We start from the raw sequence: 27,572 nt of genomic DNA, 5'->3' as shown, positions 1-27,572 counted from the left end.
TCGTCTGAACTGCAGATTATTCACCTTTAAATCACAAAGATGTGAATTAGCTGAAATCAATCATGTAAATAAAACAAAAAACAACTCGTAAATACACAGTTTTAACCTTCTAACCCCTGCCAGCCTCTCATGCTGTGCACACAAACTAGTAAATACCAAATATATAAATAATACAAGGATGAATTTTTGCATAAAAGTATGCACATGAAATCTGAAATGTGTCTCAGGATGGTTACTTTGGTTTAAAAGTATCATAAAGCTTCAGTGAAGATTTTATAAATTGGAAGAAGCCTGAATGAAAACTTGAGGGGATATTTAAGAGTTTAAGACATTTAACAAATCTGTCACATGAAAGCAGCCTCATCTCCTTCGTTACGTCCACATTTCATTTGACCAAAACTAAACTTAACTATACAGCAAAGTGTATGAAAGTGTTTTACCCACCTGTTGTATGATTCTTCACTCCTGTTGAAGTCAGACTGTATTTGTGTGTCAGCTGAGCTCCAGGTTGTGAGTTTAAAAGTCCCGGTGAGCAGCAGCAGCAGCAGCAGCAGCAGCAGAGAGCTCAGGATGCTCGGCTGTGTGCAGAGGAAAGAGACCTGGACCAGGTCAGCCTTCAAACCTCAGAGGGAAACACCGGAGTCAAGCTGCTCACAGGGAAGTCTGAGCTGCTCTGCTTTCAAAATAAAAGCACACCGCTGCTGCTTTGAATGTTCCTCAGTTGTTTCTCTGATTTTTTTATCTTGAACCACTGACATGAGTGAGTTTGTGTACCGACACACTTTTCTTATACTCAGTTGTTGTTGTTGTTGTTGCTCGATTTAGAGAAAATCCGGTTTTTATTAGCTTGAAACCTGAAGACCACAGATCTTCTGAATCAGTGCACAATCTTATTCACATGTTTTTAAATGTAGTAACATCATCAACAGTTTCAAAAATGGGTTCAAGGCCTTTCAAAATGACACTTCTACTTTCAGTAAGATGACTCAAAAAAGAAATCTACTTAACCTTACACCTTGTAGCCTTTGAAAAGTGATGGTCTCATATCTTTCTGACCATATAACAAAGATGTGTTTTATTTTGGCAGAAGACCTGCTACACAAGTTTTGTTTTTTGTTTAATTTTAGTGACAAACCACCAGATTTATGATAAAAACTTGGACACAAAGCTGCCACAGACGTCACATGATCCTCTGCTCTGCTGTCCTGCTCTCACCTTTGGACTCTTTTCATTGGCTCCTTAAACATTTTCAGAGTATCGCACCTCGCCCCTTTAACTTCTCTCCTCCCGCTCGCTTTCACTCGTGAATAGAAAAAAAGAAAGAAAAAAAAAAAAACACCAAAAACTGGAGACAAAGCTGCTCTTTCAGTCAGGTACCGCTGAGCGCTCGCTGGGCAGGAAACAGCAACATGTGTAATCACAGAGTATTCACACGCCTAAAGATGTTGTTGCTACGGATACAAATGAACCCCACTTAGCTTGTAATGGGAGTCCAGGTTGAGTTTAAGTGCCACATAATGAGAGTAACGCTCAGTTTCCAACTGCAGCACATGGTGCATTTAACTTTTTAGGTATTTAAGTTTTTGCACAATTTCTGTCCACATCATTTAGTACTTTTTTAGTGAAATATAAATAAAAGAAGGTTTCAGCCTGATTGTTTTAATGCTCAGCGTTTCCTCGTTGTACTCTCCTGAACAGGAGGTGAAGGGATCTTTATTCCTAAAATGAAAGATTCACAGTTTAGGCCTGTGTCTCATGTCAGTGAGGAAGGTAAGATGTTCCTCAGCGTCGTGGCTCAGAGGCTGGCTAGTTATTAAGAAAGCTGCAAGCCGATCGATGCCTCAGTACACAGAGCCTTAATGGGAGGTTTTAAAAAGGATTCATAGATTTAGTAAATGCATTTGTTTCTTTTGCACAGTTTACTGTTCATCAAAGTAGACACAGTCAATCAACTAGTGAGGGAATATCTTCAGGACTTCCAGAGACGTTTCTCAGCTGCATGGTTTACTACAGTGGGGCAGCAGCTGGAGATGGAAAGGTGCACAACTTGTGGTTGACAGTCACAATAAAAGTGTTTTCAAATATCTATCTATCTATATCTATCTGGTTCCAAATACGTCTGGGAAGTCTCCTAATGTTTCGTCAAAAATACCCAGTGGTTTCACTCTTACAAATGTTGAAATGCCATCTTGAGCGGTGGTCTCTGGCTTGGCAGCCTTCTCACCTAGTTGTAACTAGTGGAGCTGATAAGTTGGGATGACAGCTTCACCACTGAGCAGCATTAAAGTGATGAGCCAGTAGGCAGCAGTTAACACCGGGTCAAGCCTCAGATAATCTGCTCCTTGCTTGGGTCAGTATTAAAGGCAGTTTCAGGGTGCGCCGGGTCAGAGTTAGTTAGTTAAACATCATTTAAACGCTGACCCAACTCGATGTCCTGATTGTCGCTCCATCTTTACATGAACGCTGCTGAGAGGCTGAAGGGATGCAGGAATGGGGAGAATGCTGACTTTGAGCGGCACAGGGTGGACTTGTTCTCTGTGTGTCGGCCTCGCTGGATTTAAACCTGAATAGTGTACAGTAACTGGACCACCTGGACCCGGCTTCAAAGAGGGTGGAGGAGGTGGGGGTGGGTGGTTCGTTCTGTGCTCACTGTTCCTTTATGGCGAGATTGTGCCAGCAATTGTCCCATATTTCCACTGCCGTGTTTGGATTTTTCCACTTTTGGAATATTTGTCCCGAGATTTTTGGGTCGGGGTGTGCCTGCAAACTGGGCTATTTATACTGGACGCAGGGTCGGGTGTAATGACTGAGTGTCTGACTAACTGAACACACTTTCACTCAGCAAACTGTCAACAAAGGAAAACTGTTCTGCAACGACGCAAGAATAACGGTAAACTTTAAAGTTCATGGCGCGTCGGAGGCAGACTGCATTTGTGTCGCTGGTTCTGGAGTTTCCTTAATCAGGTGGCAGTGAAGTGACCCACAGTGATGGATCAGTGACAGAGTTTCAGTTGAGTCCTCGGGGATCAGCAGACATTTAACTTTATTCACTCTGTTCACAACAAAGGCCGCTCTCTGAACGGGACCGCTGTCTGAGAGCTGCAGCGATGAACACTGAGGGCGGTTGTTTGCTTTTGCTAAAGGGGGGAGTTTCAGTTTTAGACACCAGTGTGGTATTCTGGTGATTGTGGGAAAATGTTGTTTGTGACATTATATTTAAGGGATTAATAATAATAATAATAATAATAATAATTAAAACTGCAAGCAGTGATGAACGGGCCCTCGCCCCCCCACATACGTTGGGCTGTGGCGCCGTCAGAGGCATGTGCACCCAGATGTGTGCTCGCCCGTTGCCTGTGGAAATGTCCATCCTACTGTAAATGGGATACGTGTCACACAAAACACAACAGTGACATCTTCAGTGACTTCCTGTGTCCAGTGGGTGGCGCTATGGATATGATGCAGTATTGATGCATAGAAGGATTGAGGGTTAAACCATTTACATGTGTAAGCAATTTGGTGTAGATGGGAACTTGTATGTTGAAGTTGTAAGGACTTCCTGCTTATGGCGAGGGATCGAAATTGACCACCCCCCACCACGCCAATCAGGTGTAACGGAGGCTTTTGACAACACATCATCTTCAAGGTTTGAGGATGATACTGAGTGAGTGTGAAGTCTGTGGTGTTAAATCTGTAGGAGCAGTTAGTTAATGTACGAGGCATAGAATGTTCTATAGCTAAAATGCTAATATTTGCCAATGTCTTGTCAAAAGTCTCCAGAACACATTTTGAAGCTCCATCTCAAACAGTCTCACTCGGCCGCCGTCTTGTTCAGCTGTGGCCCCACCAGCAGCCCGTCATCCCCCTGCTGACATGACAGTCAGCTGACATACGTGTAACTTGAATGTGATATGACATGTTTTGTAGAAATGTTTTATATATCCGTGGTTTTTGCTGAAACATTTTTGAATTCACACTTTTTGGCCTTTTGTTGCATCTACAAGATAAACCTGTGGAGACGCTCACCTGTCCTACTCAGTAAATCCTCACTGTTCATTGTTCTGTCTGGTGATTTGGGATTTTCCGAGCTGGTGAAGAAACTTCAACTAAAAACTTTTCCGACAGCTGAAGCCTTCCTGCAGTCGGGAAGTCTGCTCTCCGCTGCTGAAAGGATTTAGTTCGAAAACCTCTCAGGAGAACATTTGTTGAAAGCAGAGTGTGTTTATTTTTTCATGCCTTGTAACTACATGAATAGCCGCTGTGTGCAGAGCAGCACCGAGTCTGCAGCTTCACCTGGAGACTGATTCCTGCTTGTACACTATCTACAACGTGTCTGAGTCTGAAACTAAACAGGACCAATAAAACAAACTATCTGCAGGGTGTTTACTCTGGACAGAAGTGGAGGCATCTTGGATTTTACAGGATCAGTGTCAAGAGGGAAAACAAATACTAGCGTAGATTTACTTTAACACAGGAACACAAGCTTCAGGCAGTAATCAATAATCTCTTCATACGGGTTGAGTTGAATAGCTCAGCGTATTTTCTCTGCAATTCTGGTATCTAAGAAAAACACATATTTTTAGCGACATTAGCTTTGTAGGGACAGAAATGATCTTTTACTCACCAAGTGGTTTTTGTGCCTCCAACCAACCAGAGCATTAACACAGCAATGTAACAACATGAAATTGAAAATTGACACGTAAAGTTGCAACATATCCACTGCAGTACGTAAGATGTGGACAAATTAATCATATGAAACTTAAAAATGTAACATCCGTGGTCAGCAGAACGCTCAGTGCTAACATTTATTCTGGCGATTGGGTTAATCATATCCTAATAATAACTACTGGAAATCTACATATATCACAACATACAGTTATGAACTGTTCTGACAGCTGTTTGATCCAGGCTTAGCCTTATTAAAGTGTGCATTAGTTAAAAGTATAAAGCAAATTCAAAGGTGAAATTTGTAAAATTAGCTCCAAAACTATAGGGGGCAGCATAACTGCTAGCTGCTGCTCACTATACTCTTTGCTGCAGCTATCTCAGGCTGTAACAACAAGCTGCCGCTAAGCTCAATCAGCCATGAAGCTAAATTGCCCTGTTAGCTTCCAGGAGTCTGCCTGGATCGCGATCTCAAAAGATGGAGAAGTCACAACGGCAGCAGGGCTCAGCTTCACTAAGTCCTTACATGTAGGAATCACTTCACACCTTACTCTGTGAATTGGGGTTTTCAACCAGATTGTGGAAGACAAACCAAGAATATTTTGGCAATGAAGCTCGTCTTGGTTCAGTAAAAGAGAGGTAAAGTTATGTTTTTCTGTTTAATAAGATGTAGAAATATTCTTTCTCGACATTTTGTGAGTTTATTTTGTTTCCTTCCCGAGTAGAGAACTGGCTGCTTTTACATCTCGCAGCTAAAACTACAGGGGCTGTCAGTCTATCAGCTCTTGAAACAAAGTGGCATTAGGAGACAGGACGGGCCGGGGCTAGCTGGTTAGCATGCTAACTTCAGTAGATGTCTGCAACACAGTACATAGACGTCTTGTGTGTTACACCAACACTGTTGTTTCTTCACACTCTGCTGATGATGTTGGTTCATTCGTTTGAATATTTTAATCTAGAATTATGGCCATATCTAACAAATTGCTTTGTTTTTCTTATGTTTTATGTAAAATAAGTTTCTCATTTAATCAGTTTTTGGCTCTTCGAGTGAATTCTTGTTTGTTTCTTGACCAGAAAGAAGAAGGAGGGAAACTACCCCGTTTTAAACTTGATGACTAAGCATTTGTTGTTTTCTTTTCTGACTGGGTTTTGAAAGCTGTTTTCTAACCCAGGTGGTCTCTGACTGACGGCAGGTAAAAAGGTACAGTTACAGTTCAGAGTAAGTGTGTTCACGCACGTCGACTCTTCTCTGTCAGAATGAGAATAAATGCTTGTTTCTGACAGAACTGAACAGTGTTTCCTTTCGGCAGAGAACAGAACAGACTTTCTTCTCGCCGAGCAGAGCTTGAAAACACAGCTGATAAAAGACGACGTCCACCGTCGACCAGACCTCAGCCAGCCTGCGTTTACTCGACACCCGGAGTCATTAACCGCCGCGTTACTCACATAGCTGCTCGGGTGTTGTGACACGTGCCTTCAGCCCCTGAAAGGAGTCTTGTACATGTTTTATATGGTTTTCGGACACCATACACACTGCACTGGTCCAACAGGACATGTTCACATTAAGTGTTAAAATAACTTTAAGCAACATGTAGCTCCTTGATAAATGCAGTCAGCTGTTATAATTTACACCCTCTGTGGGCGCTTTTTGTTTGTAGAAGCAAAGATTTTACTGAAAGAAGCATTTTTGTGTTTTATTACAACACATTACTTCCCCGGCTGTGGAAATAAAACATACAATGTGAATGTGTTTCAGGCTACTTCTACTACTAACCCTTACTGTGTAAATTTGTGATAAACGTGAGATAAAGGACAAAAAAAAAAAACGGTCTGATTGTGAGCTGATATCAGAGTCGACCCTGAAAATTAATTTTCTCTATTCCAGCTCGCTTCCAACTGCCTGGGATTGTTTTTTTATGTCTCAATGCATCTGATCACACAATGTGAGTATTTTAGACAACAGGACGGCTGTGAAATGTGATCCAGATGAATGTTGCACTTTCTTTGTCTGCTGGGTTTTTAGAAAAAAATCTATTTCTCTGCTGTCAAAAGGAAATCATTGTTTTTTTTTTTTTGCTCTTTCCCATTTTTGCTTGTCAAACAACAAAACAGTTATTTTCTGTCATCACCTGATGAGACGTGAACCAACTGAAACTCTAAATAAAGTCTCCAAAAACATCCGGCCACCGTTGTTTTTAGCAAACATTGTTTAAACAGGAATGAATAAAGCATTTGGTGGGGACTGTTTTCAGCTGTGGCTTGTGGGTCCTAGTGGGCAGCAGGACAGTGTATGTAGGATGTACTTAAAACACTGACTGTATAAAATATATAGACTGAGCTTCTGGCCAGCAGGGGGCGACTCCACTGGTTTCAAAAAGAAGTCTGGTTGTACATAAGCTTATGAGAAAATAACCCAACTTATCACTTGATTTATTACCTCAGTAAACAGTTTATGAATATCATGACATTATGAACTCAATCTCTAGACTGAAGGCTTTTTCAATACAGCAAACGTCTTTACTCCAGTAAAAGTAATAGATTACAGGCTCTGACATGTACTCAGAGTATCAGAGTAAAAAGTCTCCCTCTGAAGGACATTTGTGGTCAAAGCTAACTGAAGCTCACGTCATATTAATATAATTCAAAGACTATTAAAGGTTGAATAAGTAGGATTTGTCCCAGCTGTTCCTGAACGCACCACAAAGATAGTTGATTGTTGAGTCTCATTCCCAGGACGTCAAATAGCCACATGTTGGGTTGGTAAAGCGTCCCGAGCAGCAACAAAGAGAGAAAATAAGAAACTCTCTGCAGATACGAGACACTAACACGCCTTTTCTCCCCATTCCAGCCTCCCTCTCTGTCTGTTTACGTCTTCTTACGTCTTCGCTTCGTCTCGCTGCGTCTGCCGTGCGTGATGTGCTCTGATAGGTCGACATCAGTCTGTGATGGTGGGAAGGCGGCGTGTGATGACGCCATATAAAAATAATCCATAATTCACCTCAAATGCATCAAACTAAAGTAACGAGTGTTTGTACTTTATTACTTCCCACCTCTGTCCAAGGAGTCTGCCATGTTTCTACAGCAGCCCAGACCGGACAAACCACACACTGGCTTTAGAGAGAGCCTTTTCTCGTGGGGGAGGATGAGACGAGGGGTGTTTAGTTGGTTGCAGTCTGCAACCTCACTGCTCGATGCCATTAAATCCTCCATACTGGACCTTTATCGTCCGAGTTGAGGGTGGTCTCATCTACGTGGCTGCTGTCCACGTTTATCAGTTGGGCTGTTTAAGGAACAACTTGGTTGTTTGAACAGCGAGCCAGGAGTTGGATAAGTGGCTGATAGTACTTCACAAACACTGGAGACCCAGCAGCTCCCAGAGAGCGAAGCAGCTTCAGCAGAGTACAGATCCTGGAACTGGATCCATAATGAGGCTCCTTGTCCCAGTCTGACCTGCCGCTGTAAGTTACAGAGAGTGTAACACCCCTGACTTGAGCAAATGGAAGCCATATGAGGGCAGAGGGCAGCAGAGGGCCTCCTCACAGAGGCTCTTTGTGACAGGAGCTGTAGGTGGTGAAGGAGGAGACGGGGAGCGTTTAGATGAATCTGACTGAAACAATCTATACGTGGTTTCAAGTGCATACAAACCCCATGTTGATGCCAAAAGGGACGAGGTATTTTCATTTCTGTTCTGAAAATAGTTGGCTGATTTCTCCGTGTTCAGTTTGAACATAGAGGAGGCTTGTTTGCACATTGGTCACCCTGCTGTTTATAAAATGCTCTTTTCATAAGCAGTAAAGTGGCCCACAATGACCCCACTAAGTTAACAGCAGCCCCATCTGGCCTGCACACAGGTATGTAACGGTCAGGGTGGCACAGGGAAGCTCAGAGACACGCTGACGTCAGTGTTGGCTCTTGCAGCAGCAGCAGCAGCAGGCGGGCGGTTTGCTCTGCTGAGTCTATTGAAGGAGGGCAGGGTCACCTTTTAAAAAACGCTGAGTTTGAGTAGGAGAGCCCGCCACTGAACTTCCTGTTGTTGGATTCATGCAACACTCACAATCAATGAAGTGTTCCAGCAATAGAAGTGGTTAGAAGCAAAAAACTGAACCCCACTCGGCACCTTACATGGCAGCAACTGCCTTCAGTGTATGAATGTGTGTGTGAATGTGACAACGGTTGTAAAGCGCTTTGAGCTGTCAGTAGACTGAAAAACACTATAGAAATGCAAGTCTGTTGACCATTATGTAGGAACTTTTGTTTTTTGTGATCTGTTTTTATTATTGATCTTCGTTTTTCTTCTGCAAATAGTGTTTTTGGTGCCTTACACATCCTCTTAGGCTCTTGTAGCTGCATGACACACATACAGGTGCCTTATAACTATTACTGCTACTAAAGCTAACGTAACAGGGGGTCAGTGATGGGATGTAACTAAGTACATTTACTCAAGCACTGTACTTAAGTACAATTTTAAGCAGTTGTACTTTACTTAAGTATTTCTGTTTTCTGCTGCTTTACACTTCACACAGTATTTTTAAACGATAATCTGGTTTTAAAACATAACCCACTGATTCTGTTAATCAGATAAATGCTCAATATCTGATCGCATAATCGACCTGTAGAATACAGTATTTATGTAAATATATGTATAATTTACTTGTACTTTTGATACTTAAGTACACATTTTATAGCCAGAAAAAAAATACTTAAGTATATTTAATACCAGATACTTTAACACTTTTGCTCAAGTACTATTCGTTTGGGTGACTTTCACTTTTACCAAAGTAATATGTTTTACTTTACTTTTAGATACTTTTTAAAACACTGCAGGTGGTTGAACATTCAGACTCTTTAGCCTCAGTAAAAGTAGGAATATTAATACCAAAAATATCCATTTACAACTAAAAGTCTAGCATTCAAAATGTGGGAATTTGACCTTTAAGTGTCACATGAACACTCATGATGCAGCAGATGGTCTGTGTCGCTACAATCATGTTGTTTTGACGCATTTTCTGTGAAAACAGCTGTTCTCGGTTTCACCACTAGAGGCCGCTGACGCTCCTCTCCTCCTCGGGTTTATGTTTTTGCACCCGGACTGGCTTTGGTCGATGCCTATTGGTTCATTTGCTTTTTCAGTCACGCCTTCTCTGAGTCGTTCTCCTCTCCCATTGGTTGTTTCGGGACTCTGGTCATCCGTGCGTCAAACTGAAAATAACAAGATTGGTTTCACATGCAAACTGTCAAGAGTAAAGGAAGCGAGCGGATGGCAGCGATGTAAACCTCCCAGCCACACTGTGAGTTCATTATTTAGTTGCTCGCTGGTTATAGAAATGTAAAATGGACACGCTTCTTGTCTTGAGCGCTAACAGCAATACCCGCACAGGCATTCGGTATTCGCTTCAAATGCGGACAAAATGGCACTGGAAGACTTGTTTACATTGCCGAACAGCCGGGGTACTGGATAGCTGGATGCTAACATTAGCCAACATTAGCTAAATGGGTTTTTGCACTGCTAATATTAACGAGAGCTAACGGCAGTTTATTCGACAAATAACGTTGTTGTTGTTGAAGTCAACCAATCGTGATAGGTAGTCAAGAATCCGTTCACAATTGTTTAGTGCTGTTAATCTGGATTCATAATATCTACGTCTTCGTATTCAAACATCCATTTTGCAGATTGCACTCAAGGTTAATGAACTTGTTGCCGATGTAACAGCAGCATCAACCGTCAATATGTTGTATAGTTAGCTTAACGTTAACCAGCGCTGGTTACTGTATGGTTAATTAGCTCAGTTAAACATCCCGCCTTTGTGTCTTTTAAATTCACACAGCTAAATCTGTCAGGCCCCCTTCAAACTGGAGCATCAGGTGCAGCTGTAATGTGTAAGTGTATGTTGTAGCATCTGCAGACACTGGATTTGATTTTGATTTTTCATCAGAAGATATGGAAGAAAATGCTCATGCTCACTGTACTGCATTGCTGGCCTCTTAACCAGGTCCAAAGCCAGGATTTAGGAATCACGGAGGTCATTAGTCCAAGTTTCCTATTTAAAATCTTTACTCCACCTTCCTTTCTCTGCTCCACCGAACAGGATCTAATTATTCAGGTCTGTGCACAACTTTACTCAGTTTGAGCTAAGTCGATTAGATAACTAGTGGATTAGTTGAATGCAGAAAATGATTTACTGCTTTTAATTAATACTGCATGTCAAGTCCCAATGAGAATGAGATCTCATTTTCAGAGGAGACCTGATTACATAGTAAGCATGTCAATTATACATACAGTTTAAGATCAAATCTCATAATTAAAATAATACCAAAATAGGAACGTGATAGTCGATTTAAAAAAAATCCAGAATAATAACACAATAAATAGAAAATAAATGGTAATAATACAATTAAAACAAGTTTAAAAAGAGTCACACAGCCGAAACAATCATGGTTTTGATTAGGTTTCTTAAGTTTCAAAGTTCACTTTAACTTATTTCAAATATACAGTGCAAAGAATCTAAAAGCATTTTTCATGCATCTCTAAAGGCAAGTGGCAATAAATCATCGCCTACACACCCACTTCACTCTGCAAGTCTGGTTAGGTGTCAAGGTATCAATTCTAACTGCCACCTAAAATATATCTAAACTATGACTCCTTAATAAACAAGAGGGTAAACATGACTGTGACACCCGTGAGGGAGATGAAAAATAGATTTATTGAAACGGGTTTTGGCGCAGACTCACGGCCCTGGCTGGAGCAGATCCTGGCATGGCGCTCTGCAGGAGGTGTCTGAGCCTGCCCCAGCAAGGAGTCCTGAGTCATCTGGTTCAAGGTTGGGTAGAGGTGGGAGTTTGACAGACAAGAAAAGGCAGAAACTGAGGGAAAGGGCACATTTAATGGAAAGTGGTGCAATAGAGAGGCTCTGATTACATATATGAAATTAAGTGAGAGGTCAAAGGAAGGAGGAGAGGCAGGACTAAAGTTGAATGGTTTAGCCTTGGTTCTGTCACTTGTGTATTAGAGTTGATCGTCAGGTGATTTTCTATATTGTCGTATCAGCTTTTAGCAAAAGCAGCATGCATTTACTGCCCAGTTGCATCTCTCTTTTTTGGCTTTAGAGCTGCAATGAGTCTTTTAGTCTTTATATTATATTCTTTTTTTTATATTAAAGGAACCAGAAGTTATTTTGATATTCGATTAACTGTTAGTCATTTTATCAGCAAAAAAATCCAAACATTGTCTGTTTCCAGCTTCTCATATTTAAAGATTTGCTGCTTTGTCTGTTTTTATGTATTTTAAATACATTTTCTGGTTATTTTATTGACAAACCAATTCATCAACTCATCTAGGAAATAGCTGGTGGCTTAATTGATAATGGACAACTAATTAACTTTCATGTTGTCAGATCAATTAGAAAATTACTTCCTGCTCTTTAGGTTGGCCAATTTCCCCAGTATCTAAAATTCATTAAAACCAACTGGATTGTGTGAAAATGTATTTTGAAGGTTAAAACAATCCATGTTTTTCCTTGTTGATGCAGTGGGAATACAGCCACGTGTAGCATGAGATCGAATGTAAACTGCAACCCGGATCTCCTAAACCCCCATAAAACATAGAGAGAACACGACCTCCGTGTCCTCAGTGGGAGCTATGGCCATGCTTGTAGCCTGAGTAAGCAGGTGTGATAGAAGAGATTAACTGTTATGCTCAAGCTCTGAAACACTAATCCACTTAGGCATGGACGGAGTTTATTTAAAATCAACTCAGGGCCAAGAATGAGTTTCTGTATGTGCACCAGGCAGCAGTTAAACATTTCTAATGTGGTTATACTGAACTGTTACAGAGTCGACTGGAATGAACCCGTGTTTTCTAACTCCCATTGCCTTAAATGTGTGTGCGCACAGATGTAACTGTTTTAAATTCAAAAATGACGTCCTCACAAACATCTATCAAATCCAACTGTCTACTACATCTTATTTTCCCCCTTTGAATGACACTTTCCAAAGAACATTTAATTACCAGGAAGGCAGCAGGAGGATTAACCGTCCCTGCAGTCACACAAAGTATTCTCTAAAGCTATGTTTATTGAATATTTACGATTTTCTGTGCATTGCTTTCTTTATTACCTTTTTAAAAAGTCCCAAAACAGTAAAGCATACATCACAATTTCCGAAAAGTTCCCAGTAACATATTTATTTTGCATGTTTTTGGTCCAAAAAGAGTCTCAAATCATCATAGAAGACAAAGAAAATAGTGAATTTTGCTATTTTTCTAATCCTTGGAAGATAAGCTGAGTACTTTGTCTTTAAGGTCACGGGGACCTTCAGCTAAACAAGCAAATTCTGTAGAGGGAACTTGGCCTTTTTTCAGTCTTATTTGTGTTCCCTCAGCTTGAGATCCCCAAGGCTTTGGACAGCGGTGTGGTTGTTTTTCTCATTTGGACCCCTTCACGGCTGCTCATGCTAATAACATAATTTTTCACTGCAGATAGTCAGTGTTGACCCTTGAGTGACTGTGCCCGATGGTGAAGCGGTTTGTTGTTCAGATGGGTGTCTTATAACGTGCCAGAGAGTAATGAGCAGTTGTGGTTTGTCTCCAGCCTGTCCTGTCTCCATGACTGGCTAATGTTTAGTGGTGATGATGGAAATGCAGATGAGAGGCTGATGGCCCGGCTGTTTTGCAGTACCAGACTGCAGCGTCAGGGTTAAATGTGTAACAGTCGAGTAAGTGTTGGAGGTAATTATTGCTCAAACACACAGACATTTCTGCTTAAACTGATGGTATCTTGCCTGAGATTTGCAGTACCAGACATGGTGTTCCTTTTTTACCATGTACTTTAAAGACCAAAATTACCCTCCCAGTTTGGCATAATGAGACATATTGTTGGAAAGAAACCAGCGGACATCCGGGAAGAAAGATGAGCACTGAGACGCTTTTATCAATTTAGATTCACTTAGTGATTCTCCTTATTGATTTGAATTCTGTCTGCATTCATTAATCCCTTTTTGATTCAGTGTTTGGTACAGAAGGATTCATATATAAATGTATATATATTATATTTATAGTAATTTGATTCAATGGCTTAACTGTTTTACACACAGAGCCATATATACAGCTTCACAACGATGTATAATATTTCAGCAGACATCACAATGTGTGCATGTGCAGTAGTCACATGACAGGGTCTGTACAATTTACATGACATTTTAAATTGTCGCATTCAAGCTGAACGATGAATATTAACAGTGTTGCCACTCACTAGTTCTTCATCAACTCAATGGTTGTAACCAAGGTCACTTCCACCTACTGACATCATGTGCCTAGTTGAGAATTCAAAACAAAAGCATTGACAATAATTCACCATGCCTCTGCACCCACGTGTTGCAGCCTGACTCTGACTAACATGTAAAAATAGAAGCAGTGAAAGGTAATTAAATTTGTTTGCAAAACATCATATTTCACAGAGGAAATTCTGCCTGATGCGTTCAGATGGAGAAGGCAAACTGGATATCATTTTAAATGGATGAGAGAGAGAATACCGACAACAATAACAGCACAAGACAGTGCAGACCAGAGTTGAGATGTTTTAGATTTGTGCCGTCCTCTGCGGTGACATTTACAACCAGATGTTCTGTGGACCTCTCACACAACAGGAGAAATGGGTTTCATTTTGCTGTCCTGCCATTCTGTCAGTATTTACAGGGGTACGCAGACAAGAATGATGTGTGTAAAATATGTTTTATAATTTAAAACTATTGTGATGTGCAGGGAGACTATGACTTTGATTAGTGGCATGCAAATTAATATTACTCAACGCATGATGCAAAGTTGCACAAATGATGTGTATTGTTTTGTTTCTCTTGTAGGACCGTCGGTATTGAATACAAATGGAGGAAAGGACTGTCGTGACATAATTGGAGCTGTAGCCTCCATGTTGCTAAAGACTCTTGAGAAGACGGTCATGTGAGATAGGAATTTGCTGAAAGAAGAATGAGAAACTTGAGGAACAACGTTATTGCAGAGGACTGACGAGCACCGTCATTTCCCACAGAAACTTTCACTTTTGAGCTCTGCTCATTCAGTCTCATTCTGCTCTACTGCCACACACACCTTCATCCACCAGCTCTGCTGTCCAGCCGAGGCAGAGTGGACCCGTCCCTCTCCCCAGGCCCTGCGCCCTCCCATCGGCGGCCCGCTCTGGCGGTGTGTTGGTGTACGATGGCGCGGTGGGACGCTGAGGGCTGCCGCGGGGGACTGTGATGTCAGAGCCCAACAGCCCGGGCGAGAGCCGGCGTGGCGCTCCCAGATTCTTCGTGGGCTGCGAGGACGATGAGAGCGAGGTCCTGGAAGACAGCATGAGGACAGACATGGAGCTATATGAGGACGACGAAGACACAGACTCGGTGCGAGATTTATGTCAAATTACATAACTTGTTTCCTTTAATATATTCCTCCACTAAGCTGCTGCTGATAGCTGGAATGACCTTTGTAGAATATCATATTAAAAGCATCAGGTTATCTGTAAATGGTAACCTTGCAGATGAGTCACCAGTACAGGGCTTTTATTATGCACCCTTTTTATATATATATATATATATATATGAACAAATATTTTCTCAAAAGCAGCATGGTTTTCTCAAGAAGAACAGATATGGTTAATATCTTTAGTGGTTTTGACAGGGACCAAATTATTTCATTTCGGCTGGGTGTCATCACAGTTCCTCAGGGAAACCAGGTTAGGGTGAATACGTCTACATGCCCTGCAGCAACCTTTCAATATGAGGTTATGGGTAAAATATGGGACAGAGCTGCCAGTGTCTCTCTGCTTCCTCAGACAGGTCATTGACATGTTGCTCTCCTTCCCTCGTTCAGCCCCCGGAGCGACAGATCATGGTGGGGATCTGCTGCATGATGAAGAAGTCCAAGTCAAAGCCAATGACCCAGATCCTGGAGAGGCTGTGCAGGTTTGAGTACATCACTGTGGTCATCTTCCCAGAGGATGCCATCCTCAACGAGCCCGTGGACAAATGGCCTCTGTGTGACTGCCTCATCTCCTTCCACTCTAAGGGTACAACACGCATACACACAAGCAAGCACACATGAACGCAGACAGGTTTTTAATGTATTATATATGAATAACGTTTAATATCTTTCCTTCAGAGGTCTTGATTTTAAAGCTGCATAATACAAAATTAAATTTCCTGTGTGCATCTGTGAGATCACATGGGCTTCTCATCAACTGTCCAACCATTGTGCCAGCCATCTTTTAAAACAATGTGACAGTATCTCTTAGTGTTTCCATCTTCTAACAGTTTCTCACTTGTTTTCCTTCTGTTGGTAACATCATACAAATTCTAATTGTGTGTATTTTCTCTGCATGTGAACCTGCAGGATTCCCGCTGGATAAGGCAGTGAGTTATGCCAAACTGAGAAACCCTCTGCTCATCAACGACCTGAACATGCAGTACTACATACAGGACAGGTACGTCAACATACCCCAGCTCTATAATTCCAGTATTGGATTAAATTATGCATGCAAAGCAAAGTGAGGCTTTATAATATGACAACCGTAGTTAATTTCTTCTCAAACAGGAGAGAGGTGTATCGCATCCTGCAGGAGGAGGGGATAGATCTACCACGCTATGCTGTGCTGAACCGTGATCCAGATAATCCAGATGGTCAGTCTGCCGACTCATTAGTGATATATTAATTAGAGTTATTGAGTCGTGTATCTTTTTTACTTAAACGTACCACAAAGAGTTTTTAACTGGTTGTGAATTGAATCATCTTATATCGACTAAACCAAGTTAAATAGGATGCCAAGTCTACTTACAGACACGTGACACATTTTGAAACATGAAACTCTTTAGTTATCCTTAAGAACGCTACTACAAAATGTAATTTTGGTTGTTTATTGCAAAATAACATGAAAAAAGTATTACACTGCTGAAAGATGGCCCTTGCATAAAAGTGGGCTGTTTATGCAGTAGAAAGACGCAGATATTATTAAAATTGTTGCTTCAAGACGAGAGAAAACTGAGAAATATGGGCTATTTTCTTTTCTTTTGCTTGAAAAGTAGAACACCTGCAACAAAGCAAAATGGAGAGAATTGCAAATACTACCAACAAAGTAGTGATAGACAGCTGGTTATGTTTCCTGTTTAACATCACATGGGGATAACTCAATAGAAAGCTGACTACGTTCCACCTTTAATTTAATTCATGAAGCTTTTTGTTCCTCCTATAAAACTCTCAGAAAAACAGCACCAAAGCTTCTGTCCCTGCAGTGTCATGACACCATTGATTTAAGACTGCATTGGTTTTATTTCAACTTGTGGATAAATATAGTATCAAATGTGAAGCAGTTGCAAGTGTACCATACTTAAGCGCTGTGATATGATGGATCTGTCATTCAAAGCCTGTTTTTACACAGTGACGTGGAGAGGGTCCCTGCACTGATGAGTGATCAGATGGTTTACGTCTCTGCCTTCCTTGACACTAACGACTGTTTTTGATGAACATCACATGGTCCAGAGTGCAGAGCTGCTTCACAGGGCTCGAGAGTAAACATTCAGGGGGGGGGAAAGTGTCATCTGTGTATATTAAAAGAGGTAATGAGAGGGGGCTTCCTGGCGCACTGACTCATTTGCTGTGTGTGTTTTTTGTTTTAGAGTGTAACCTGGTGGAAGGAGAGGACCATGTGGAGGTGAACGGAGAGATATTCCAGAAGCCTTTTGTTGAGAAGCCTGTCTGCGCTGAGGACCACAACGTCTACATCTACTACCCCACCTCGGCTGGTGGTGGCAGCCAGAGACTCTTCAGAAAGGTCCTTTGATTTTTGCTGTGTTGGCTTGTTTTTTGTCTATAAATCTAACAGTGTTCAAAAATTTCATCCCAAACATCCTGACATTGTCCTGACAGCGCCTGTTTACTGCCGCCTTAATGACCACTCTCACAACCATTATACTTGGTTGTTAATGCTGCAGCTAAAACAGACTGGTCATTACTAGTTGCTGCTGCACAGACAGTGACTCATCAGTGCATCCTTTTACTCTGATTTATGGTGCTGACTCGTTAGGCTTTGATCTGAAATTGCTTTTACACTCAAGCCCTCTTAGAGTGCACTTATGTGCCTAAAGGAACGGCGCTCATGTTATATTTGGAAAAGTGTTAGAGGTCCATGGCTGCTCTCGACATTTTCAGTGTACACCTTCCTTTTATCTTGTTCAGTAATAATGGCCACTGTTAATCAACTGGACAGACTAGGACACACCAGGCATTAACCTGCACCACTTAATAGCCTCTCTTGTCATTGTACATGAGGCTATTGCTCTGCAAGAGAAAGAGCATTACCATAAATTAGGGAACACCGTTTTCAAACATGGGGCTGCAGCCTCTAACTCGGATCGTGATGGATGTTGGAGAGACTACACAGAGTTGAACAGCAGTGCTTTCAGAATCACAACATTTGTCTCGCTGTGTGGTTTGTGTAGATTGGGAGCCGGAGCAGTGTGTACTCACCAGAGAGCAGTGTGAGGAAGACCGGCTCTTACATCTATGAAGAGTTCATGCCAACAGATGGAACTGATGTTAAGGTAGAGTATTGATTATTAAGAAAGGAAATAAGTATGACCCTATTCTGGGATGGAATGTGAGGCGCTTGAAATGTACTTCTTATTGACACTTATTACTTTTTAACAGATAAATAGATTTTATGAGAAGGAAGGAGTCATTTAGGGTGCCCTTGATTGATTGAAGTAGAATACCCATTTATTTAATCGGCATTGAACTCATCAGATGAACAACTGTGTTAAAAAATATCTGGTTCTTTGATTAAAAAACAAAAAGGGAAAAGCCTGTGGTCATAAAAACATGGAAGGACTCCCAAAAGGCATTTCATCATTAAATGCACAATTGGTGAACTAACTGACCGGACTACAGAAGTGCTATATAAATACAGTCCCTTTTATGGTGGGTGTTTGATGTGACCTCAGGTGTACACAGTGGGGCCAGACTATGCTCACGCTGAGGCTCGGAAGTCTCCTGCTCTGGACGGGAAGGTGGAGCGAGACAGTGAGGGGAAGGAGGTCCGATACCCCGTCATGCTCTCAGCCATGGAGAAACTGGTGGCCCGAAAGGTCTGCCTGGCATTCAAGGTAAGCAATGGCATTGTCTCGAAAAAGTCTGGTCTGTCCCATTGCTGATACTGTCGCATCTCGTCATGAGTAAAACGAAACGTGTCCTGCTCTCCTGTGACTGCAGCAAACTGTGTGTGGCTTCGATCTCCTCCGTGCCAATGGACACTCTTATGTGTGTGATGTCAACGGTTTCAGTTTTGTGAAGAACTCGATGAAGTACTATGACGACTGTGCCAAGATCCTCGGGTACCACGTTTATTTTTTTATCATTCCTGTCAGTTGGACCATTTCCTCCTGCTTTAGTTGATTTCTGCTTCAGATCTGTTGATTGAAGTTGTGGCTCTTTGTGGCTCTTCAGGAACATCGTGATGCGTGAGCTGGCTCCTCAGTTTCAGATTCCTTGGTCCATCCCGACTGAGGCAGAGGACATCCCCATTGTTCCCACTACGTCAGGGACCATGTGAGTTATAGCAGTAGTCAAACCAGTTTGGCATGTTGTTTGCAGTACAGGTGTGTTCAGTATGCTTGCTTCCTTAACTATCATCACATCATATTATCATAATTGCCCTAAATGATTTCCTCAGCTGTACCTGAACATTCACAGTCCAGAACCTGAGACAAGGTCATATTATGTAAACTACTTAAATGAGGATAAGCAGTGTAATTAAGTATACTTTAACGACTTAATGTAGACATAGATATTGTTCATTTGTGTCCAGTCGCTCTATTGTGTCAATATTTTAGTATTCAGTATTAATCTAGCAAATTGTGCTGATCGTATCGTCTTTTTCTAACTGCGTTGAGAGTAAGATTGTGCTCTTTCTTTATTTCTTTGTACAGTTTATCTACAGGTTTTCAATGTCAACCCTATTGAGATAACAGTGTTGATTGATGAAGAGGAGTCCATTTATAAGATGTTACTGATGATGTTAACTTATTCTGACGCTCTTCAGGATGGAGCTCCGCTGTGTCATTGCTGTCATCCGACATGGAGACCGAACGCCCAAACAGAAGATGAAGATGGAAGTTCGCAACCCCATGTAGGTCGTCTCTGTTACTGCCTTCATTTGTGCTGCAGCTAAAGATTAAAGACTTTCGATGAATCAGAAATTTGTCTTTGATTCATGCAGGTTTTTTGATCTATTTGAAAAATATGGAGGATACAAAACGGGGAAACTGAAGCTGAAGAAGCCAAAACAACTGCAGGTAACAATAAGTCAGATAAAGAAACAGTTATGTAGGTTTTACTTTGTAATACTTAACTAACGTTCTCCCAGCGTGTGTGTGCTTTAACTTTGTGTGAACTGCTGTAAGCGTTCTGACAGCTTGTTACTCTGAACCTCAACAGGAGGTGCTGGACATCACACGGCAGTTGTTAGCAGAACTGGGACAGCACAATGACTGCGAGATAGAAGAGAAGAAGTCCAAACTGGAGCAGCTGAAGACTGTTCTGGAAATGTGAGTTACGAGTAAACTGGGTCACCCTCCTAACCACGAGTCCCTGATCCCATATTCATTTAATTCTTTTCTAGGTCACCTCAGCAAATTGTGTTAAAACATGATAGACTGCAAAAAGGAATTACAGATTTTTAATGAAACTTTGCCAGAACGCCAGCGTCTGTTTAAGTAAACTGTACAATTAAAGGATTTAGGTGTTGGTTTGATGAGTTATATGGAAACATTAACTTCCTGAATCTCAACTTCATGTTAAATATCCTAAAAGTGGTGTGGGCAGTTTGTCCTTGGCTTCCTCCTGTGCTTATGACACATGAGTTTTTAAAAGGTCACCACCTGCCAAACACAACTACCAAGAGCATAAGATGTGCTGCAGCTGCAGTGTTTGTCCTGTAAACAGCCTGGATACAGAGAAATAAAGGCAATTGAGCACAACTTCAGTTGTGTGTTCTTAAAAACACATATTATAGATCTTTAATGCTCAGTGTGACAGATTATATCACTCACAGGAAAGGCATATCCTGATCCTGTTTCTACTCTAGTCACCACCACATTGTTCGTCGACATTACAAGTAATGGCAACCCCCCCCCAGTTTGTTATCAGAGGTGGAAGAAGGCATCCAACCATGTTTATCCATAAATAGCTTTGGCTTTTAATGACTCCAGATCTGTTTTATTTTCTTGCCAATAAAGGTATGGCCACTTCTCGGGGATCAACAGAAAAGTGCAACTAACCTACCTGCCCCATGGGCAGCCAAAAACCTCAAGTGAGGAAGAAGGTAGGAAGATATTCAGGCACTTCTTTGATCTCTTTCTCAAAGTAATGTCACCAAGCTCAAGCTGAGTACTATACAGAATACTGAAGTGACTGTTAACTGCGTTGCTCTGGATTCTGTTTACAGACACGCGTAAGGAAGGTCCATCTCTGCTGCTGGTGCTGAAGTGGGGAGGAGAGCTGACTCCTGCTGGCAGAGTGCAGGCTGAGGAGCTGGGAAGGGCCTTCCGCTGTATGTACCCCGGAGGACAAGGTGAGACTCACAGCAGGGTTTCCTGCTGAAGACACGTCATGCAGTGTTTCATTACTCTCATAGGAATTTTATTATGGACACACATAATTACTCACCTGCTGATTGAAAATTAACTTCATATTTTTGTGATTAATGTTGTTTAAGGAGGTGTTAAAAAGTTAAGTCAAATATTTAATAACTAATATATTCAGAATGATCTTAAGCACATTAACAGAAGTGTGCTAACCATCATAACTGCTGTTGTTGCTGCAGTATGAGGCTGTGGCCTCATGTTTGAGAGACTTTGAATTACTTATTGTGCCGCCACACTGAGCAGCCACTGATCCATATATGAAAGGTCAGAACAAGAGGCGGGAAGAGGGGCGTTAAAGGGGGTCAAAAATACCATTTTACTTGTGTAATACTGCCTCTCTCTCTCTCTCTCCCTCTCTTCCTTTTCTCTGCCGCTCTCATTATTTACTTTCATCTGTCTGGTTTAACGTGTCCAGGACAGTAGGTGTGCACATATTGTAGATCAAAGGAGTGATTATAACCAAAGTAAATACAAACCTGCAGTCAAGCAATCAAACCTTTGCTGCAAAGGAAAGAGAGAAAATGCAAAGGCTATGTAAGGCTGTAAGGAAGTTTCAGTTTTAACACTCTTCGTTGAATGAATGTAAACAACCACACGATATTTCAGTTTAGTTGCAGACAGGGAACAGAAGGCCCTTTTCTTTTTAGATTTGCACATCTAATTTTGAACCACAAATAAATTGGTTTGTAACCCAAAAATGTTTTCCAAGCTGTAATCAAAAAGAAGCTCTTTGTCGCAGACTTGTTCCCTCGATAGCCCCGGGAGTCTAAGACTCTCCAACCGGTTTAAGAACCAAAGCTAATTTGGTGGGAAAGAAGTAAGAGTGGCAGCTGGGGTGCAAAGAGGTCATCTATCTAGGCCAGCAGAGGTTTAATAAAGAAGAGCTTCTAAGTCAGAGTCCCTTAATACAAAGATGGTGACATCTTGCCGCAGACTGTGCTGTGTTAAGCAAAATAAGGCCAAATTTATTTTGCAGCAAGTTTACTTTGACATTTTATACCAGTAGGCTCTGTGTCTGTGTAATCACTAATGTTGCTGTTGGCACTGTGTTTTTGTAGGAGACTATGCCGGCTTTCCCGGCTGTGGGTTACTGCGGCTACACAGCACCTACAGACATGACCTGAAGATATATGCGTCTGATGAAGGCAGGGTGCAGATGACGGCCGCAGCCTTCGCTAAGGTTTGTTTTAATCTAGTATCCAAAAAAGCTCTGTACAAGATGTTGGTCTGTCACCACGGATACAAACTTAAGGGACTAGAGTTATGGCCAGATGAAAGCTTTGACCTATGTTATAAGTGTCATCAGACGGTTACTTGTTTCATTTACTGGATGTAAATCTTTACAGAAATGTCAACAGCTGTGTGAGTGTGGGATACATGGAGAATACTGTGTGGTTAAATAAAGCTGGAATCAACTTAGATTTCATCATCTAAGTTGAATAGAAAGAAAAGAGCGCCACCTGCAGAAACCTAAATGAATGTTCTGAAACGAAATCCAACCTCCCCAGACTAGTACTTTTTCAGAGATTAACAGCTTCTTCAGATGAAGAAGGAATACTGAGTGATGTCCAGTACTGCCTGCTGTTAATATCTAATAACTGTGAAGCTAAAGTGCTACCACATTATTTGGTAAAATGTGTTTTTTACAGTGTATTCATACAGTGTAGAAATGACCGTCAGTGTCAACAACAACAGTCTCATGTCTGTCATGATATTTTATGTCCCAGGACAACAGCTCATGCTTGTTGTGAGATATCAAAGTATTGGTCACACTGCTGACAAATTAACAAATCATCACTTTGCATTAAAGATGTTGCCAAAACAAATCACAGATGACCACTTCATTCTGTCTGTGTGTTTGTGTGAGCAGGGTTTGCTGGCTCTGGAGGGGGAGCTGACACCCATCCTGGTGCAGATGGTGAAGAGTGCCAACATGAACGGGCTGCTGGACAACGACAGCGACTCGCTGAGCAGCTGCCAGCACCGAGTTAAGGCCCGACTGCATGAGATTCTGCAGAAGGACAGAGACTTCACCGACGAAGACTTCGACAGGGTGATTAGTCAACTGTATTTAACACTCTCAGCTGAATATATGTCTGTTCTGTGAGGGCCTGAGGAGGGAACGAGGAAACAACATCGAGAAACACTGTTGTAAATCAGTAGACTGTGCATCTTCTGTGCAGCCGCTGGTTTGTACACAGGAAGCACCTTTATTTTTCAAGAGACTGGCTGCAGCATTTAGGATCAGCTACAGTACAACAACTTCCAGGTTAACTTCAAGTAAGAGATCTGTCTGTAGTTCACAGGGAGCCGTGGTTTGAGATTTGCTTTTGTAAATAAGTTAAGTAGAGATGCACAGTATTAATTTTTTTTCAGTCGATATGATTACCAACTTCTCACTGCTGAGGGCACAGCAGTAAAACAAGATGGCTGTTTATGATTCTGATTCTTTAGATATCCAGCATTTAATGTGAGCACTTGTTGCTTTTGTTTTATATACTTAGTTTAAATCTCCATTTAATTCTCACTGCAGTGAATGTGCCATAGAGGCACTCATCCCCTGACTTTTACTGACTGTTTTGTGATTATACTGGAAGCGTAAATGTTTTTATGCATGTTTAAAATTTCGTACTACTCAGTTTTACTCCCTCAAAACTGTAGCTTTAAATTGTAATATATTAACGCTCCTTAATCTATGAATTAAAGTCTGTTTTTTGACAGATGTTTCCCACAGTATATGTTCGACTTGGAGGCTGACATGTAGACACAGGGACTAATTGTCTGTGACCAAGTCTCCTTTGATCATTCAGGGGATTACTAACCTGTCATAATGGAAGCAGGAAGGATGGGATTTCTTGAGCTAACAGTTTGCAGATTGATTATATTTCTTCATTTGAGTCAAAGTCTTTTGTGACGTTTAGCAGCTTCTGGCTTTTTGATGTCTTTGTAATGTGAAAGCAGTCAGTATCCATTTGTTCTGTGTAATTGGTCTTTTTAATGAAAGTGCTTTGTGTATGTGTGTGACAGCTGGCCCCGACCTGCAGTGACTCTTTGGTGAATTCAATGAAGATAATCCAGAACCCAGTGGGCACATGTGACCGGGTCTACGCCCTCATTCAGAGCCTCACTTCCCAAATCCGCAAAAGGATGGAAGACCCCAAGTCAGCTGGTGAGCAAAATCCTCCACCAACTTTAAATGATCTCAAGGTTTTAACCTTTATTTTTATTTTTATTAATTCTTTACTGCATTTAGAAGGTCAGATAAAAAGACTTAGCACCAGTTGTGTACAGCTGTGTACAGATGTGGACGGATTTTAAGATTTAAGTTTTTTGTTTCTCAATTAGATTAATTTAATTTAATTTGTGACTCTCAAATCGTTGAAACATGACATTAGAAATACTCAGCAGCACAGTCTTTATAGAATCAATATCACGACGCCTCTTTCAGGTATAAATGCAGTGAAAATGTTAAAGTAATCTTCTCGCCTCTCACCAGACCTGCAGCTGTACCACAGTGAGACACTGGAGCTGATGCTGCAGCGCTGGTCCAAACTTGAGCGTGACTTTCGCATGAAGAACGGCCGCTACGACATCAGTAAAATACCGGACATTTACGACTGTGTGAAGTATGATGTCATCCACAATGCTACTTTGGGCCTGGAGGACACTCTGGAGCTGTTCAGACTCTCTCGAGCTTTGGCCGACATCGTCATCCCACAGGTAAGAAAGGAGGAGGGAGGGGGATGGAGGGTGGACTGCTACATTCAGACTACTGCAGGGAAATATTTTCTACTGCAAGCTTTTTGTGTTTGAGGATAGTTCCAGTTTTTTCTCTGTTCTTTAATGAGAAAACTCAGAGAATCAGGAGAGAAGCACAGTTGCTAGACTTAAAGTTAACTTTCTGAACAACACTCTCTTTTATTCCATGAAATCTTTCCATCAGAGGTAATAAATGAAAGTAATCTGTATTTACAGTTAAAAGCCTGGAAGTTTAAGTGTTGCTACATCTGAACTCTTCTCTTGGACCTTAAAATAAAGTTTTGTTGCTACTTTGAGACAAATGAACCCTTTAGTGTAGTCAGAGGTATTACCACTTCAGAAGTTGTGTATCTTTTTAGCACATTTTTCTGTGTTTTTGCAGGAATATGGCATAAATAAAGTGGAGAAATTGGACATAGCGTACGCCTACTGCCTCCCGCTGGTCAGAAAGATCCAGCTGGACCTGCAGAGGACCCACGAGGACGAGTCTGTCAACAAACTGCACCCTCTGTGAGTACATTTAAATTTGATGGAAAGACATGATGCAAGGTGTTTGGACTGGCTGTAGTGACACAACACTGGTGTCTTGTTGGCAGGTACTCTCGAGGAGTGATGTCTCCAGGGCGCCACGTCAGGACACGTTTATATTTCACCAGTGAGAGTCACGTCCACTCCCTGCTCAGCATTTTCCGCTACGGAGGTTTGCTCGATGTAAGAAACCAAACATCAACTCTACAGATCTTTTGAATGTTTTTCCGATGAGGCTGAAAGTTGAACCTGAGTTTTTGTCTGTGTGTGTCTGTGTCTGTGTGTGTCTGTGTCTGTGTGTGTCTGTGTCTGTGTGTGTGTGTGTGTGTGTGTGTGTGTGTGTGTGTGTGTGTGTGTGTGTGTGTGTCTGTGTGTGTGTGTGTGTGACAGGAGGAGAAGGACCAGCAGTGGAAGCGTGCCATGGATTACCTCAGTGCTGTCTCTGAACTCAACTATATGACTCAGATTGTCATCATGCTGTACGAGGACAACAATAAGGTAGTGTTTAGTTTATTTTTGTCATGCGCTGCCAATTTTTTGTACGATTTTTTGAAGTATAAACTTGGTAACTTGATAAAGAGCAGTGCTTATCTTGTAGTAGAAGTATCTTGAAGTGAACATGTGTGTAACGCTGTGATCCCACCCTCTCACTGAAGTTACATAGAGCAGAAACAAGTTATACAGGGCCGGAGTGGCTGAGACAGAGTCACCATTCACCCTATAACAAGACACTGTAGCATCAAAATGACTTTGAAGCTGTTATTTTAAGTTACAAAAGATAAATAATGTTGCTTTAAACACCACTTTTATAAGATAGACTTGATAAAAAATAGTCTAAAAAGTGATTTAAAAGAAGATATTGAAGTAGCCAGTGGTAGTTCCTCAGTCAGATCATTGCACAGGCGAGGAGCTTGCTGGAGACGGTATCATTGTAACATCTCTGTTGTCCCCCCTGCAGGACATCTCCTCAGAGGAGCGCTTCCATGTAGAGCTCCACTTCAGCCCTGGTGTCAAAGGTGTCGAGGAGGAGGAGAACGCACCAACTGGCTTCGGCTTCAGGCCCGCCTCTGCAGAGGTAGCACGACAGGTAGAATCACATCCAAATATCTTCACCATGTTTCTGTTCTGCAGATAGCTGAATGTGTATTTTCTCTTCTTCTTCTCTGCTCGTTCAGAACGGGCAGAAACAGACGGACCCCGGCAGCCTGGAGGACCTCTCACGGGATGAGACCGACCGTGCCGTGCCGCTGTCCGAGCCAATCACCATTCAGAGGAGGTCCCCACTCATACGCAATCACAAGACTGGATCCATGGAGGTGAGGCAGATTAATCCATCTACAATTTTGTCCATGAAAACGCTCTCAGACATCAGTTCTTTAGTCTGTTTAGCCTCCACAGAGCTGCTGTATTGTTTGAGTTACTTATGTAATCGGTGTGTTTTATAAAGAGCTTCTCTCCTCTTGTACGAGGTCATATTTCACTCTGCAAACTGGCAGCCTGCAATGGAGCCTGGTACATAATATCAAGTGGTCTCAAGCTACCCTGTTGTGTGCATGTGTGTGTGTGTGTGTGTGTGTGTGTGTGTGTGTGTGTGTGTGTGTGTGTGTGTGTGTGTGTGTGTGTGTGCGTGTGCGCGTGTGCGTGTGCGCGTGTGTGTGTTTTATCCACCAGGTGCTATCTGAGACATCATCCTCCAAAGTAGGCAGTTATCGACTCTTTTCGCTCTGCTCACGACAATCCCCTGAGATGAAACAAAGTGGATTAGGTAGGTGTCATAATGCCCTGTTTCCATGGCAACTGTGTGTATAGATGAAGTGTGCGACAGGTTGCAGTGAAGGACTTTTGTTATGGGAGGACACTAACATCCAACAGCCGCGTTTCCACCACAGGAACTTCCCCAGTGACCAGGGTCTAAATTTAATGTCCCTCCTCACGGGGGG

General features: G+C 41.8%; 1 protein-coding gene across 8 annotated transcripts in view; it reads left to right on the top strand.

Annotated features, from left to right (window-relative positions):
- Window positions 1–9,852: 9,852 nt before the first annotated feature.
- The window catches only part of ppip5k1a (diphosphoinositol pentakisphosphate kinase 1a), a 32,463-nt gene continuing 14,743 nt past the window's right edge, over window positions 9,853–27,572 (top strand). For 4 of the 8 annotated variants that reach the window (XM_084360956.1, XM_084360955.1, XM_084360953.1 and 1 more), the window contains exons 1-25: window positions 9,854–9,953; window positions 14,518–15,054; window positions 15,524–15,719; window positions 16,043–16,133; window positions 16,244–16,329; window positions 17,323–17,477; window positions 18,145–18,246; window positions 18,646–18,807; window positions 18,914–19,035; window positions 19,148–19,249; window positions 19,743–19,829; window positions 19,920–19,995; window positions 20,138–20,247; window positions 20,938–21,023; window positions 21,147–21,272; window positions 22,404–22,525; window positions 23,216–23,398; window positions 24,373–24,514; window positions 24,842–25,065; window positions 25,487–25,614; window positions 25,701–25,815; window positions 26,023–26,130; window positions 26,591–26,719; window positions 26,808–26,948; window positions 27,304–27,397. In XM_084360956.1, the coding sequence (XP_084217082.1) occupies window positions 14,911–15,054; window positions 15,524–15,719; window positions 16,043–16,133; window positions 16,244–16,329; window positions 17,323–17,477; window positions 18,145–18,246; window positions 18,646–18,807; window positions 18,914–19,035; window positions 19,148–19,249; window positions 19,743–19,829; window positions 19,920–19,995; window positions 20,138–20,247; window positions 20,938–21,023; window positions 21,147–21,272; window positions 22,404–22,525; window positions 23,216–23,398; window positions 24,373–24,514; window positions 24,842–25,065; window positions 25,487–25,614; window positions 25,701–25,815; window positions 26,023–26,130; window positions 26,591–26,719; window positions 26,808–26,948; window positions 27,304–27,397 (3,031 nt within the window). In that variant the 5' untranslated portion in view covers window positions 9,854–9,953; window positions 14,518–14,910. Of the gene's footprint in view, window positions 9,954–14,517; window positions 15,055–15,523; window positions 15,720–16,042; window positions 16,134–16,243; window positions 16,330–17,322; window positions 17,478–18,144; window positions 18,247–18,645; window positions 18,808–18,913; window positions 19,036–19,147; window positions 19,250–19,742; window positions 19,830–19,919; window positions 19,996–20,137; window positions 20,248–20,937; window positions 21,024–21,146; window positions 21,273–22,403; window positions 22,526–23,215; window positions 23,399–24,372; window positions 24,515–24,841; window positions 25,066–25,486; window positions 25,615–25,700; window positions 25,816–26,022; window positions 26,131–26,590; window positions 26,720–26,807; window positions 26,949–27,303; window positions 27,398–27,572 lie in introns of all 8 variants that reach the window. The other 4 variants (XM_084360951.1, XM_084360949.1, XM_084360950.1 and 1 more) reach the window with 3 other exon arrangements.

Source organism: Pagrus pagrus, assembly GCF_965226575.1.
Source record: "Pagrus pagrus genome assembly, chromosome: 1".
Lineage (NCBI taxonomy): Eukaryota > Metazoa > Chordata > Actinopteri > Spariformes > Sparidae > Pagrus > Pagrus pagrus.
This window is presented reverse-complemented; position numbering and strand designations above follow the sequence as displayed.